Source organism: Elephantulus edwardii, unplaced genomic scaffold (genome assembly GCF_000299155.1).
Source record: "Elephantulus edwardii isolate Elephantulus edwardi_28Jun2011 unplaced genomic scaffold, EleEdw1.0 scaffold00066, whole genome shotgun sequence".
Lineage (NCBI taxonomy): Eukaryota > Metazoa > Chordata > Mammalia > Macroscelidea > Macroscelididae > Elephantulus > Elephantulus edwardii.
The window spans coordinates 8,230,571-8,246,617 of NW_006399816.1; the positions used below are offsets into that span (position 1 = coordinate 8,230,571).

At 52.4% G+C, this 16,047-nt stretch overlaps 1 protein-coding gene across 1 annotated transcript; it reads left to right on the top strand.

The window, feature by feature from the left end:
• Positions 1 to 1,363: 1,363 nt before the first annotated feature.
• LOC102862674 (chromosome unknown open reading frame, human C15orf59) lies at positions 1,364 to 15,657 on the top strand. Its single transcript, XM_006888314.1, has 2 exons — positions 1,364 to 1,852; positions 14,828 to 15,657. Exons 1-2 carry the CDS (start codon positions 1,697 to 1,699, stop codon positions 15,548 to 15,550), a joined length of 879 nt encoding a protein of 292 aa, XP_006888376.1. The 5' UTR covers positions 1,364 to 1,696; the 3' UTR covers positions 15,551 to 15,657.
• The last annotated feature ends 390 nt before the right edge of the window (positions 15,658 to 16,047 follow it).

Genomic DNA, 16,047 nt, shown 5'->3' on the forward strand with positions numbered 1-16,047 from the left:
GCCTCGCGCGCTCCGGGCCGGGCCCGGCGGGCACTGGGTACCCCGCGGCGAACGCCGCCCCTCCCCCGGCCCGCTGGATTCCGCACCTTTCCGAACGTGGACCGAGCGCTGGGCGCGTTCTCGCCCGGGCGGACGGCGGGGCTGACTGTGCGGACCCTCCGGGCCGCTTCGGACGCCGCGGGCTCCGTAGCGCAGGGATCCCGGGTCCGGGCCGAGCGCGTCCCGGGCGCCGGGCAGTGCCAGCTTACTCCCGGCAGGACAAGGTGGACCCAGCAGATCCCAGCCTCGGCGAGATGGACTGGACAGAGTGAACCCGAACTGTGCGAGCCCAGGGAATACCGGGCGTGGGCTGAGGGGATCCCGGCGCCCTCCAGTCCCTCGGACTTTGGCTCACGCGCTGGAACCAGCCCGGCATCACCTCGGTCGCCGTGCGCTCGCGTCACCTGTGGCCTCGGAGCCGCGAACCCGCCGGACCCTCACTTGTCCCCTGCCCGGAGCCCGGCGGGGCCTGGGGGGGAGTTTTCGTGTCCCCTTCACTGGAGCGCGGAGGCCCGCCCCCTCCCACCGTCCTGATGTGTCCGGTGGCGGCTCGGAGGACCTCCCTGGGGCCAGTGGCCGAAGGGTCCAGAGAGAGAAGCCCGCCCTAGGGGGTCTTGGGGGGGCCCCCAACCTCGTCTTGGGGCTCGGCCCCCGACGCTGCCTGGAGGGAAGGCCGTGCCCCCACCTTTGGTAAGTCCGGGAAGCGGAGGCTCCGAGGGAAGGCGGGGCTGGAGGAGGGGGGTCTGCTGGGAAGGAGGGTACCCTGGGGCACCAGGAGGGAGGAGAGAGGACAGAGGAGGCCCTCTGTGAACCCGCCGGGCCAGGCCTGGCTGGGGGGAGGGGGCCGCGGCAAACATGCCCCATCGCGGGCTGAGGACTTCTGCCTTTGAAGCCAGGAGGTTCCCTCCTTTCCCTCCCGAGAAGGGGTCACGCTGTAGACCATCTGCCTCCACCACCCCTCCCCACAAACAAGGAAAAATAAATAAATCCCCAGCGACAGAGGGTGCAGGAAGGGGAGAGGAGGCAGGCAGCGGCACTGCCGGCTGGTGCTGCAGCCTGGGAGGGCTGACGCCAGGCTCGCTCTCTCTGCAGGGGGCTGCCCTCCTCCAATCCGGCTCCCTCCCTGGAGCTGCCCACATCTGGAGCGCCCTCCACATCTGGAAGACCCCGGACACTACCCCCCTGCAGGTGTCATTTGCATCCCAAGACCTCCTCCTTGCCACCTGCCTAGGAGTTGTGAGGGGCTTACTGCTGCTTTCCCCCATCCCAAGGGCATCTCTTACCCTGAGTCCCTGCAGAGTCATCCCCCTGCCTCCGTGGCCAGCTCCACCAGAGACCAGCTCTGCACGCTCACAGGCACTTCAAGTCCTGGAGGCCACTCCTGAGACCCAAGGCCCCTCCTCCTGCCCCCCTGTGTCCTCACCTTGACCCTCTCTGTCAGACGCTGGCCCTCTCTGGGGGTTCCATTTCCCACTCAGAGGCAGAGAAGGCGGGTGGCAAAGGGCAGGGGCTGGGTGAGGGCCGCCCAGGGTCAGGGTGGGCTGGGGGGCCGTTAAGATGAGGAGCTCTGCCCAGGCGAGGGGGGCTCCGTGGAGGCAGACGCAGTGTGTGCCCGGCTGGGGGGAGTATGGGCAGGCCCACAGCCACGTGGTGAAGGATGAACATTCGGGGCGCCCCGGACCTCGGGCAGCCCAGTGACGACCCCAGCAGTGGTGGTGAGCGGGAGCGAATTCGACAGCGCATGAAGATGGTCATCGGGCAGCTTGAGGGCATCCTGCGGGAGCTCAAGGAGGTGGCCAAGGAGCTGAGGGAGGTGAGTGAGTAGTGCACGCGGGGCGGGCAGACAGACCGGAGACCAGCCCTCCTGCACTTGGCATTGAAATATACTCATTTGTGTGTTTGCATGTGTGTGCACCCAAGGCTGTGTGTACATGCGTGTCACTCAGCAAGGTGCTTGCCTCCCTTCTTCCCCCCAAAATCAGCTTTTCTGAAACTCACTGCTCCCCTGGGCTAGAGGAGCTTGGTTCTGGAGAGACCCGGTGGCAGCATGGCGGCAGATCTGTGGTTAGCATTAAGGTTTGCTAAGATGGTCAATCAAGGTCTGAATCCACCATAGTCTCTTAGGGGGCACTCTCTTCTGGAACAGGTGCTGACCCTTGATCCCATTGTCTGACCCCTAGACCCAGGAAGGGTGCTAATGGTTCTCCAAAGGTTCTTGAAATCCAATTTAGAGCATTTTCCCACAGTAAAAAATACTCAGATCCTTGATCCTCGGAAAACTAAAGCCAGTTACACCCTCCCTTACCTGAGAAGTAATGGGCCTGGAGTTGGCAGTTGGCATTCTTGGGTACATTGGCAGTGACAGCAAGCCTCCCTAAAGGGATGTGTCCCCATCCTATAATTTTTAATGATTTTGTCGAGGCTGAAAAGTCACTAAGAAATCCTGGGACTGTGTGTGTCCGTTTCTGTCTCTCTAAGTGAAGCCTGGATTTAATTACTGCTTCCCATTTCATGGGGGTAATGAGGTACACATGTCCTCAGCCATGCCCCCTGGGCTGTGTTCGAGCCCAAAATGCATGAGCAGCGTTGTGAGGCGCTGGCCTGAATGCGCCCACTGGGTGCCATTACACCAGCCAGGTGGGCTTTAGGCAAATTTCAATTTCTTGTAACCAGGGCCCCTGCAGAGATGGCAAGGAGAGTGAATGAGCTGGAATTATGGGCCCCAGCTCTTCCTAGCCAGCTGTGCAGCACCAGAGAGGTAGGTGACAGTGGGTCCAGGTTCTGGAAAGCCACTATAGTCTGGCCTGAGCACAAAGAGGGTATTGGAAGGAAGCTGTGTTCAAGGTGGAGGTGGTTATGGGGCAGGAAATGAGGATGGGCAAGGCAGCTCTCTGCCCAGGGTCAGCTTGCAGGAGTCTGTCAGGAAGTTGGAATGGCTGTGGCTTCAGGTTATGGTGTTTCTACTATGGACTGGTTAGCCAAGGGCAGGGTCTGGGCTGAGCACTTTGAGCAATACAATTTAGAGGTCAAAGGCCAGATCCTTCTGAGCAACCATTGTCCCACCCCACCTCCAACCTCGTAAGTTCAAAAGACTATAGCCCGGCTAATACACACACACACACACACACACACACACACACACACACCCCCCCCCCCCCCCCATCATCCACACCTTTTCAGATGTCCATAGTCCTGTCAGCAGGCCCACCTAAGAGTCAGCATTAATGAATGTTAAGCCTGGGGTTCAGCTTTGATGCAGTTCAGAGCCTCCTCCAAGCTGAGCGCCTACCTTCCAGACACTTGCCTTCCCCTCCCCCAGCATAGCCATCCAGAACGGGACAGCATCTTCACGGGTGACCCAGACCAGCCCTACCCTCTGATGAAGAAACAGAAGCCCAGAGAGGGAGAGGTCACACAGCTTAAATGGCAGAGCTAAGCCTAGAACTCAGATCCATGTCTAGTCAGGGGCTTTACCAGGTAGTCTAATGGGCTCTAATGCAAATGGGCAGAGTACTTGCGTTCTGACAGGGGACTTCTAGAGATGACACCTTGAGCTTAGGCCGCGATGCTGTAAGGAGAGTGCCATTTAGGAATGAAGCAGGTGAGCCATACCCTAAGGTGTATTTGCAGATCTCTTGAATGCCCCCTCCCACCGTAACACACACATACACACACACACTCACTCCCTCTCTTTCTGTCTCTGTCTCTTCCCCCACGTTCCCCCTCCTTCCCCCATGTCTCTCACAGCAGTGTTTCCTGTTCACAGGCCCTGCCAGCCCAGGGGCGTAAGCCTGGACAGAGAAAGTCTCCACCCCCTACCTACCCTGTAGGCCATGTGCCTCCACCCAAGACTTTGGCAGGTTGCTATGGCAACCCGAGTCTACCCCGTATGCCACCCGCCCGCCCTGCTGCCAGTGGCACCCAGCTGGGAGAGGGGAGCAGGCCTCAGATCTCCCCTGCCCCTCAGGCAGAAGCTGCATGTGAGGTGAGGAGCAGGGGCAGAAAACAGAAGGGAAGATGAGGCTCTGGTAGGTCCAGGATGGAGTTTGTCAGTACGCAGGGGTGCCAGGCTCTGGTCTGGTCCCTCTGATCCTAGTGCTTCATTTTCCATGGACAATACAAAGCTGAGCTGTGTGGCTGGCCCTCTCAGGCACTTTGCACAGGATTTCCCCATCAGGGATGTAGGTAGACCCAAGGTCAGGAGGGTGCCAGGCTGTCCAGGCACCCCCTTCATCAGGCTGAATCAACTCAGGGCTCATCACCTGGGTTCTAATCTTAAGAGGCAAAGCACTTAGATATAGAGATAAGACTCACCTGCAAGACTGTCAGAAAACAGCTCAGACTGCTGCTTGGAGGTACAAGGCCAATAAAGAAGAGATTCATTTGATTCCCTCTGCTCTTCTCCACCTGCTGCTCCTCTTCTTCCATCCCCACATAGATCCTCCTCATCCTCCTAGACATGCAGCTTGTTGGTCACAGGAAGAGGAGAGAGGCCACAGCACCTCCATCCCCCTCCCTGAGGATCAGTTTGTTCATCTATTAAAGGGGATGTTGGTAATTTGCATCCCACAGTGACTTTACAGTGTTTTATTGAGGGACTGACATGCAGTAAGGGGGGCAGGGTAGGTTAACTGCTGCTTACACTCCTAGAGGATTCCGAGCTCCCTTCCCATCCCCTTACCGCCTCCATTCTCCCAGGCCTCTGCCAGCAGCCCTGCCACTGGCTCCCTGGGGGGGCTAGGGAGCAAGCCCTATCCCATGGGTGGGAAAAGTAATTGAAAGGACTAAGTGAGGTGAGGAATGTGAAAGTGCTTTGAAAGCTAAAGTAGTGCTGCAGAGAGATGTGACGGCCAATCATTAATTAGCCCTCATCTCTCCCAGGCTCCCCAGTACTCTGGGATACCAGGCCAATCCCCACAGGCTCTCTGTGCTCTAAAACCAAAAAGCTAACCCCACCGCCATACAGACGATTCGACTCATAGTGAAGCTATGGGACAGAGTAGGACTGTCCCATATGGTTCCCAAGGCTGTAAACCTTTAGGGAAGTCGACTGTCCCATCTTTCTCCTGCAGAGCACCTGATGGGTTTGAACAGCTCGTCTTTGGGTTAGCAGCCGAACTCTCAACCAGTGTGTCACCAGGGCTCCTTCTCTACACCCCAGCGAGCCCCTCACAGCCCTGTGGCTCTTAGCTCAGAGAGGCAGCCCAGGTGATGGCAAAGAACATGGCTCTAACCAGATGACACAGGTCTGAATACTAACTCTGTTCCTACTTAGTTGTGTGCAGATTGCCAAGCTGGTTTACCTCTCTGTGTTTCTGATTCCTTATCTGTAAAATGAGATGTTGTTATGGGGGTTCACCATTACCATCTAATTGATTCCAGCTCATAGCAATCCCATATGTACAGAATAGAACTGCTCTGTGGGGCTTTCTGGGTCTGGCTGCTTGGAGCCTTTTAATTTTACTCTTTTGGTGGATGAGACCACCCCTACTTTTAGAGAAAGGGGAGAAAGAGTGACAGAGACTGGAATGAAACTGGCTTTTGAACAGAAATCTGAAAGAAATGAGGGAACAAATGGATGATAACAGAAGAAGAACATCCAGGAATATAAAATAGGCAGTGCAAAGGTCCTGAGGCAGTGGCAGGCTTGGCATGTTCCAGAACAGCAAGGAAGCTAGTGCAGCTGGAGTAGAGTGAACAAAGAGGAGGAAAGCAGAAGAAAAGGTCAAAGAGGGAGTGGGAGCCATGGTATGGACATCAAATTTTATTCTCAAGAATTCCACATACTAGCCAGGAGTTTTGTGCTTTGGTGGTTGTGTTGGGAGTGTCGCCATGTTGATTTTGAATCCTAGTGACCCTGTGTGACAGAGGGTCTTCAGGGTCGTTATCTTTACAGAGAATCAGAAAGATCATCAGGTCTTTCTCCCAAGGAGCAGCTGGGTGACTTTGAGTCACCAACCTTTTGGTTACCAGCCAAGAAGTTTAATCATTGTGCCACCCAGAGCTTCTTTGTGTTGATTCTGTGAATGAGACTATGCCCCCTCCCCCACTGTTCCATATCCCACCATCCATATCCACCTTTGACCTTGGCTCCCAGGTAGTGAGCTTTCCCTGAGCCGGTTCCTGGCCTGCTTGTCCTCACTCTTCTCCTTCCCAAGACGCCATTCAGTGTGGGCTGGGCACAGGATTCTTGACTTGAACACCTGTACTCACCCTATCTCTGGCTCTGGGCTAGGGTATCATTTAAGGGAACAGCTGCCCATTTTGGCCTGAGTTCCCCAGGAAGGTGGGAAGGCAGTCATAACCCTTCTCCAGCCTAGGATGGAAGCAGTTTCCCCAAGAAGCAGGTGAGGTGGCAGATTGTACAGTGCCTTCAGCAAGGTGCTGCAGATGAAGGTGGCAGGGAAAGCCACAGGCCAGGCAGGCATGAGGTGGACGTGGCCAGGCCAGGCAGCAGCTGGAGCAGGGGAGGATGGGGACCACAGTGCCTGTGCCAAAGTGGGTCAGTGCCATCACCCGCAGCTCAGCAAGAATCGCGTGGATTTTTTTTTTCCTTATTATTTTCTCCCTCGCCTTCCACTGCTCCCTTCTCCCTCTGCACTCTTCTCCTTTGGACAGATTCTCTGCTGCTCCCAGGCCAATTAGTCCGAGTTGCGAGTTGAGAGTCATGAATCATGGTCAGCTCGCCCATCCCTCCCTAGCTCCAGCACCCCCAGGAAGATAATAAATAACGTAATCTCAGAATTAAAAAATAATCAGTGGTCATAAATAATGCAGAATCCCCAGTTATGTAACCAGCTGCCCAGGGAGCTGAGAGGGGGCGGGGAGGTAGCAGCTTGTCAGACAAGGTGAGGGGGCTAGAGGTGAGGAATGGAGGAGAAGCTGGTTCTGGGGCTTTGAGGTTCCCAGACCTGGCTTTGTTTCCATGGGCGGGGCACCCAGCCAGGGCTCAGGGCAGGCTAGAGGTCAGGCCATATTAAGGTATCCAGTGTTATGGATTCAGAAAAAGATGTCCCCAGCAGTTTTAAAATCAAGTCCTCTGTCTCAATTAATTCATTTATCTTCAGTTGTATTTACAAAGAGTTGCCATGCCCTGTGCCAAGCTGAGGGCCCTGGGGTGGGGCTTACTGTTGCATGGAGAGACATCATTACAACTTGCTGTTTTCATCAGGTGTTGTTGAGTCTGTTGCATTTCATCACTCTCTCGCTCATTGCTCTCACATCAGAACCAACTCACAGCTGACCCTCCAGCAGGTTTTTCAAAGCCTATAAATCATATGGGAAGTGATTGTCCATTTTTCTCCATTGGCACTGCTGGTGTATTTGAATCGCCAGAGAAGCACCACCTTTGGATGAACAGTGCAACTTCCTACCCAGTAGGTCACCAGAGCTCCCTGTTGCAATTTATAGTGACACTAAATTAAAGAGAACTGCCTTATAGGGTTTTCTGATATTTCAGAAGGGGATGACAAATTCTGATTCCTAGTCTTTCTTAATCTGGGAGCTCTGATGAAATTTATCCACCATGAGAGACCTTGCTGGCATTTAAAACAGCAATGGCATAGCTTTTCAGCATCACAGCAACCCACAAGTTACCCCAGTACAGCAAACTGACAGACAACTACTGTTCTAAAACAAATGATAAACAAGCACGCATATACACACCTAAGTTGTAAAATAAGTTGTTGTTGTTAGGTGCTTTCAAGTTGAGTATGACTCATAGTGACCCTATGAACAACAGACATGTACCCTTCCCTATCCTGTGCCATCCTCATCATTGCTGACACACTTGAGCCCATTGCTGTAGTCCCTGTGTCAGTCCACCTTGTTAGGGATCTTTCTCTCCTTTGCTGACCCTTCATTTTTTCCAAAATGATTTCCTCTTCCAAGGAAGAGCCTCTCCTAGCTCCATGTCCAAAGTATGAGAGACATGTTGTTGTTGTTATGTGCCGTCGAGTCACTTGCAACTCATAGTGACCCCATGTACAACAGCCCTAAACCTTGCTCTATCCTATGCCAATCGCACTGTCTCTGACACACCCATCCTGATTACCCCAGTCACTGAATCAATCCACCTCATGGAGGGCCTTCTCCTTCTGCACTGTCCCTTCACCTCTCCAAGCATGACGTCCCTCTCCAAGGACCGGTCCCTCCTTAAAACATGATCAAAGTATGTCAGACGAAGCCTCAGAATCCTTGTCTCCAAGGAGCAGCTCAGTTTAACCCTCTCCAGGATGAATCTTTTCCTAGCAGTCCATGATACCCTCAATACTCTCCTCTAGCACCATAGCTCAAAGGCATCAATTCTCCTTCTATCCTCCTTAGTCACTGTCCAACTCTCTGATGCATAACAAGTGATTCCAAAGACCATGGTCTGTATCATAGCAACATGAAAATTCCTCCCCCCTATACAACAAACTGACAGGAATGTACCTCTAACAGTGCAATTATGCCTTGAACAGTTATGTCGTAGAGAAAATTCAGCCAGTGTGCTCTTTGGAGGTAAGAGTGACGAAGCATCTTCTCACATACTTTGGACATGCAAAGAGATGCTAGTCTTTGGAGAGAGACATTGTGTTTAGAAATGTGGAGGATCAGCAAAAGAGAAGAAGGTCCTCAGTGAGAAGGATTAACACAGTGACAGTAGCAGTGGTCTCAAGTGTGTGAGAGATTGTGAGGATGGCAGGATAGGACAGGGTTTAGATCTGTTGTTCATAGGGTGGCTGGGAGTCATATTTGACTCAATGGTTCCTAACAACAAGTGACTCCAAGGCACCTACCAACAACAGCAGCATAGGGTTTTCTAGGTCATAATCTTTACAGAAGCAGATCACCAGGTCGGCCTCCGTAGAAGTCACTGAGTAGATTTGAATCTTCAGCCTTTTCCTTAGCAGCTAAGCACTTAACTATTGTACCATCAGGGCTCCTTATCATTACATGCAGGTATATAAAAGTGTTGTCTTTATAAACCACTTACAGAAAGCTGCAAGGTAACCTCACCTAGGGGTCAAAGAAGGCTTCCCTGAGGAAATGGTGGAGTGAGTTGCAGAGGAAGAGCGACCCTGGAGTAGGAGTGTGTTGGGAGGGGAGGCAGCTCCTGGAGAGACAGAAAAGAGCCTGTGGCCAGATTGGTTGTTGAGTTGTTTGAGAAGCAAAGGCATTTGTGCAGCTTAGGAAGGCTGGAACCCAAGTCCTGTTGGCTAATTAGAAAGGTCCCCCCAATGCTGAGTGGAGCAGGAACCAGATAGAAAGCTACTAGCAATGGGAATACCAGATGGTACAGTTATTTAAGTGCACAAGGCTATGATCAGGACAGAAACCAGGGATACCCCTGAACAGGGTCAGGGACCCCAGTGCGTTCTGTCACAGTCCTCTGTTGACCCATTAGGCCATCAGAGCTCCCCTCTCAAGTACTAGGACTCCGATTTTATGGTTCCACGTCTTTCTCCCCTTCTTTTTCTTTCTGTGTATATAATTATTTCCCTGCACTCCAAGACAATCCCAAATTACATGTAGGCAAAATGATTATTAAATCTCTGAGACAAATCACAGATTTCAAGGCATCCAAAGCAGAGAGGCAGGTAGCACAGTGCCTGCCCTCTTGGCTGGCTTCACAAAATGAGACTGCAGAAAGGGGAAGGGGGGTTAAGGACAGACGTGGCCCCCACATACAAGCTCTGAGCCTCCCTTTGGTCGTTCAAGTGTGTGTGACCGGCCCCACCTGACAGTTTGACCCAGACCTGCCAATAAGCCTCACAGCCATGGACCTTCTTGCATAGATAGAGCCTCTCTGCTTCTGTTCTGCCTAGAAATCCCATGATTTTAGCAAAGTAGGTGCTACCTGTGTGCTAGAGTTAGACCTAGTACATCCCATTAACCCCAAGGCCACCACATTGATTCTAACTCATGGATTCCAAGCTCATCATATTTCCAGGAGATTGTCCAGCCTTCAGTTAGCAGCCCAGCACATAATGTATTATTCCAGTAAAGCTTCTACCCTGTCAGAAATGTCTCCACCACCTGTCATTATTTTGGTGGAGAGCTGACTCCCATCAATTGGGCCTGATACCTGGGGTCTGGTCGCATGTTAGTGCTCACTTGCATGCAAAGTGAATATTTTCCTATTGTTCATTGTTGTTGGGTCAGTCCCAACTCCTGACATTCTGTATGTAGAGTAGAAGTGCTCTGTAGGGCTCCAAGGCTGTGGCTTCTAGGAGGCTCATCACCAGCTCTGGCCTCCAAGGCTCTCTGTGTAGGTTCATGCTACCAATATGTCACCTATTCGCTGAGCGCTTATTGATTTGCACTATCCAGTCACTCTGGAGACTAAGTGCGTCTGATATAGGCTATGGTCTTTGCAATCACTTGTTATGCGTCAGAGAGCTGGACAGTGACTAGGCAGGCTAGAAGGAGAATTGATGCCTTTGAGCTGTGGTGCTGGAGAAGAATATTGAGTGTACTGCTAAGAAAACAAACAGGTTCATCCTAGAGAGAGTTAAACCAGGCTGCCCCTTGGAGGCAAAGATTCTGAAGCTTCGTCTGACATACTTTGGACATGTTGCAAGGAGGGACCATTTCTTGGAGAGAGACGTCATGCTTGGGACGGTGGAGGGACAGCGCAGAAGGGGAAGGCCCTCTATGAGGTGGATTGATTCAGTGACTGGGGTAATCGGGGTGGGTGTGTCGGAGACAGTGAGGTTGGCACAGGATAGAGCAGGGTTTAGGGCTGTTGTACATAGGGTCACCATGAGTCATAGGCGACTCGACGGCCTATAACAACAACAACAGGGGACAATGTGAATATTAGTAGTCTGCATTGCTCTGCATGTATTGCATCTGCACAACAGCCCTGTCAAAGGAGGTAGGGCTGGGATTCTCCTTTTATAGAGGAGGAAATGTAGGCATAGTCAGGCTGAGCACCTTGGCTGAGTGACGCAGCAGGAAGCAGTAAGATAGGACTGGATTCCAGTCTGGCTTCAGTGCCCAGGTACCTAAGCATTTGGGTGAGTTCACATTGCAGTCTCTGGTACATTCATATCCGTCCAGGCCCATCTTCCTAGATGAGGAGGTGGGTGTCATCCCATTTTACAGGGGAGGAAACCACAATATAGAAATGGGAAATCACCAAGTAGTAGCAGGCTTGGGTGTCTTGGGGTAGCAAAATGTGCTTTTAAGGGTCCTGCTCTGTGCACCCTAGACCTTCCCTGCTACCAGGTTTGAGGCATAAGAGGGGGCTTGTCCTCACTGAGCATTAGGAAAGTCTCGCTTCTGGACCCAGCACAGCCACAGCCAAGCCTCTGAGACCAGGCCTTATGATTGAACCTCAGATCCCTATTGCCGTTGTCCCCTAACCGTCAGGAACAGCAGACTCTCTACAGCCCTTCCTTGTAACTAATTGACCTTAGGGAGCTAGTTGGCATGAAGTCAGCCTTTACGCATGGTGTCTCCAATGTTTTAGAGTACAATTGTGCTCCATAAACTTTCCAAGGACTCTAATCTTTTAGAAATAAGTTGCCACGTCTTTTTTCTGAGGCATCTGTGTGAACTCAAACGTCCAACCTTTTGATTATCAGTTGAATATGTTAACTGTATCCATTCACCCCAGGACTATATTTGATCAGGATCTAATTTGAGGTTGTGGCAGCCCTAGGGCCCACAAGATCTCTCTAGAAGTCCTCAGTGCCCTGATCCGTTGTATCTTTGGCTGGCTTAGGCCCCCAGCACAGTAGGCCAGTGGATCTTTAAATGGAACCCTGGGCTAATAGCAACAGCCTCACCTGGGAATTTGTTAGATGTGCACCTTCTTGAGCTGCATCACCCCACTCCTGGAGCTACTGCAGGATCATACTGAGGACGCATATCTTGGATGATACACATGGTTAAGTTTTTGGTTGCTAACTGAAAGCCACTCAGAGATACCTTGGAAGAAAGGCCTAGTGATCTGTTCTCAACAGACTAATCATTGAAAACTCTGTGCAGTCAGGACCACTTGGCAGTCAGCTTCCACATGGCTACAGACTTCAAAACTGCTATTCTGTGCCCCTGAGTTGGAACTGACTCACAGCTGACCCTACAGCAGGTTTTCATAGACTAAAACACACAAACGGAAATTACCCATCTTTCTTCCTTGGAGCAGCTGGTAGATTCGAACTGCCTGTCTTTGAGTTAACAGTGCAACTCCTTACTCATTGGGCTGCCAGCACTGCATAAGCTCTGTAGAACAGTTTTATCTGCAGACGTGGGGTTACCCTGAATCAGAATAGATGCAATAGCAGCTGACAATAACAATATACACACATGACTGTGTGTATAACAGAGGGAAATCTGAATAAATTCTACAGATCCTACCAATGTCAATTTCCTAGTTTTGATACTGTGCTCTCATTATGGTTGCCAAGCAAAATGTTCACACTGGAGAAAGTTGGATAAAGGGTACACAGCCTCCCTGTGCTTTTCTTGGCAACTTCCTGTGAATCTAGAATTAGTTAAAAATAAAAAGAAAATAAAATAAAAATGGTTTCAAACCGTGTTGAGCACAGTTCTATTCTGCTGCACGTGGAGTTCCCTGAATTGGAGTCTTCTTGATGGCAGCTGGTCTGGTTGAACCCTGGGCCAAAGCCCACACCCATTCTCAGGTGTTGATGAGGTTAAGCGATGGCTTGTGTAGGGTGGATCAAGTCATTCTGGGAAAGAGTGGCCAGAGTGGAGGGGGCCCCTGAGTGTTGCCCACTGACACCTAAAAGTCACAGCAGTATCTCTCAGCAGTGTGTGTACCTTGAAGGGGGCTACAGGAGAAGAATCTCAACACCTCTGGTGACCGACGCTTCAGACTCCTTAAAACCTAGAGATGACGGTATCATAGGTGCTGGTGAAGACTCAAAGGCAGGGATGAATGTCTGACACGTAGGTAGGTGCACAGGAGATGACAGAGGATGTGACTTTTGTCGTTGGCCATCCACACGGTCCTCCTGTCCTTCTCACAGTTCTTTATGAAACTCTGGGAATTTGGGAGGTGGGAATTTTCACATTCACTCAGTGATAAATCAAGTTGAGATCCAGGGAGGTTATATGACTGGCAGAGTCACAGAGAGAACTGTCTAGGATAAGTCTGGAAATCATGAGTCCTGACTCCTTTGTCTCTTCCATAGGCCTCAACCAAGTGGTTTCCCAACTCGTGGGCTGGATCCATGGTGCATGGGCATGTGTGGGCCTTGGCACCTCAAAAGAGGTGCTTGAGCCACTCCTAAAAGCAGAGTCCTTGGCACTCAGAGATGAAAGAGAGCATGGAGATAAACTATCCCACCCCACCCTATTGATGATTCAGACACTGAGCCCGACAGAGGGGGAAGGGCTGAGCGAGGCCACCTGCATTGGCTCACTGGACTCCGAAACAGTCCAGTTCCCCCAGAGTCCAACCACTTCTGCCCTTGCTTTGGGACACTTGTCACTCCCCCTCCTTGCTGAACACTGAGCAGTCCCTGGACAGCAGTAGTCCTCGGTCAGTGTGAATCAAAGAATTAATTAGTTAATGAATTAATTGACTGCTCTGACCCCAGGTGAAGAGTACTGGAGAGGTGCTGGGAGCTGGATTCTGTCATGACTCACCGTGTAGCTCTCTGTCTTTGAGTCTCTGTTGTCCTGCCTCTCAGTCCCTTCCTTTTGCTTTGTTTGGTGTTTTGCTTTGTTCTTCATTCAAATCTCTTTGCTCCCTCTTCTTACTGGGTCTCCCTCTCCCTCTTCCCTCCAGTCTTCCTTCCTGATTGTGTGTTGATGGGGCCAGGCAAGAGAGTGTGTGAGGCCAGCTAGCCACTGTGAAGCCTGCCAGTCACATTTTCCCCGGGGCTTCTCTTCCCAAGGGGCAGATGGGATCCAGTGACCTTCCCCAAGCTTCCCCCAAGATCATTTAATCAGCAGCTTTGGATCCAGGATGGATGGTTTGTTTACTGCTTACCAAATAGTGCTTGCTTTATTCTTCTCCGACCAAGCCAGGATTGCTCTCCGTTGGACAATGGGCAGGGAAGGGGATTGGTTGGAGGAGGATAACCCAGCCAGTACCACACATCTGGTCTTGTCCCGGGTCGGGGGGGCGGGGGGGGCTGTGCAAGACCATGGGGTCTTTAGAAAGGCCAGCCTGGGTCTTGCTCATGGCTACGACATATCTCCTCTTCCTCTGAGTAGCTGGTCTTGTTAGGTGCTGTTGAGTCGACTGTGGCTGGTGACAACCTTATGAACAACAGATTGAAACCTTGCACTCCCCCGCACCATCCTCACAATCTCCGCTGTGTGTAAGCCCCATTGTTACAGGCACTGTGTCAGTCCATCTCACTGAGGGTCTTTCTCCCTTTCAGTGACACTTTACTTTCCCTAGGTGTGATGTCTTTTCCAAGGCCTAGCCCCTTCTGATAACGTACCCAAAGTGTAGGGGACAAAGTTTCACCATAACTTTTGGGTTAATATCCCACCACTTAACTTGCTGTGCCAGGGCTCCACAGCCCCCCTTCCATAGCCTCTTCTCAATCAAAGGCAGAGCAACAAGACTTCATCTTAAGGCTGCCTCCAGGACAGAGGTTGGCTTTGGTGAGAGGGCTGCAGGGTTAGAAGGCAGGCCTCAGATCTCCAGGAGACTAGAGAAGGGCAGACAGGCCTTCAGGAATGGCTGGAACAAGCTCTTTTCAACTTGGACCAGCCTTCCTGTTGAGTACCTAGCTGGGGTTGGGGGTGCACTAACACCCAGGGGGATCTAGTTCCCAATGGGCACCTCTCCTCTCTTCTCCTTTTCCCTGGTCAGGTGGTGACCCAGATTGACAAGCTGACCTCAGACTTCGACTTTGAAATAGAGCCGGACGACTGGACCACAGCCACTGTGAGCAGCACCTCCAGCAGTGACAAGGCGGGCGTGGGCGGCCCCTTTGACCTGGGCCACCTAGATTTCATGACAGCTGACATCCTCTCGGATAGCTGGGAGTTTTGCTCCTTCTTGGACGTGTCCACTCCCTCAGACTCCGTGGACGGCCCCGAGCCAGCCCGGACAGGTGCTGGCCCTGACTACCGGCTCATGAACGGCGGCCTACCCGTCCCCAATGGGCCTCGGGTGGAGACTCCGGACTCCTCCAGCGAGGAGGCCTTCAGCGCCGGCCCCGCCAAGGGCCAGCTGCCCCAGCGGACCCCGGGCACACGAGAGAGGGTGCGGTTCAGTGACAAAGTGCTCTACCACGCCCTGTGCTGTGATGATGAGGAGGGCGATGCAGAGGAGGAGGCTGAGGAGGAGGAAGCTGGCCTGCCCCCGGAGCCTGCCCGCACAGAGGCCCAGGTGGGACCCCTCAAGCCCTCCCCAGCCCCCCACAAGCTGAAGCGCTCTCCTGTGACTGGCCACCGCTCTGGCCCTGCCACGGCTCCTGAACAGACCCGGAGGGTCACGAGGAACAGCAGCACGCAGACGGTGTCAGACAAGAGCACGCAGACAGTGCTGCCCTACACAGCCAGCAGACAGAAAGCCAGAGGGAAAAACTAGGGGCCGGGCAGGGGCAGGGGCAGTGGGCACACAGAGCTATAAATATATATATAGAGACATATATATATTTAAACAAACACAGTCATAATAAAATTTAAAAATGCTAAGGATCCAGCCCTGCAGAGCCCAAGGCTGTCACGGAGCTCATCTCAGACACAGCGATGCCTGCTAACAGTCTAGATCCCTGGAGGGGTGTCCAGAGCCACCATCCACCCTTCTCATTGGAGGGCTCCTGAAGGGGGTGCCGTGGAAGGATATGAATCATGAGCATGTGGGAGGGGATTGTTAGTGTGGAAACCCCTTCTCTCTGGGGTCCTGAGGCCAAGCCTCTTCCCTGGGGAGTTGGGGTAGAGGAGTCTGGAACTCTCCTTTCAGGCACCTGACTCTTGGTAGAGTCAGCTTGCTGGCCTGAGTCATTTCCCAGATGCGACTTAAACAGAGAAGGGGTCCTGCTCTGAAGGGGACAGTCTTAATACCAGGGTAATAGTTGGCGTGGC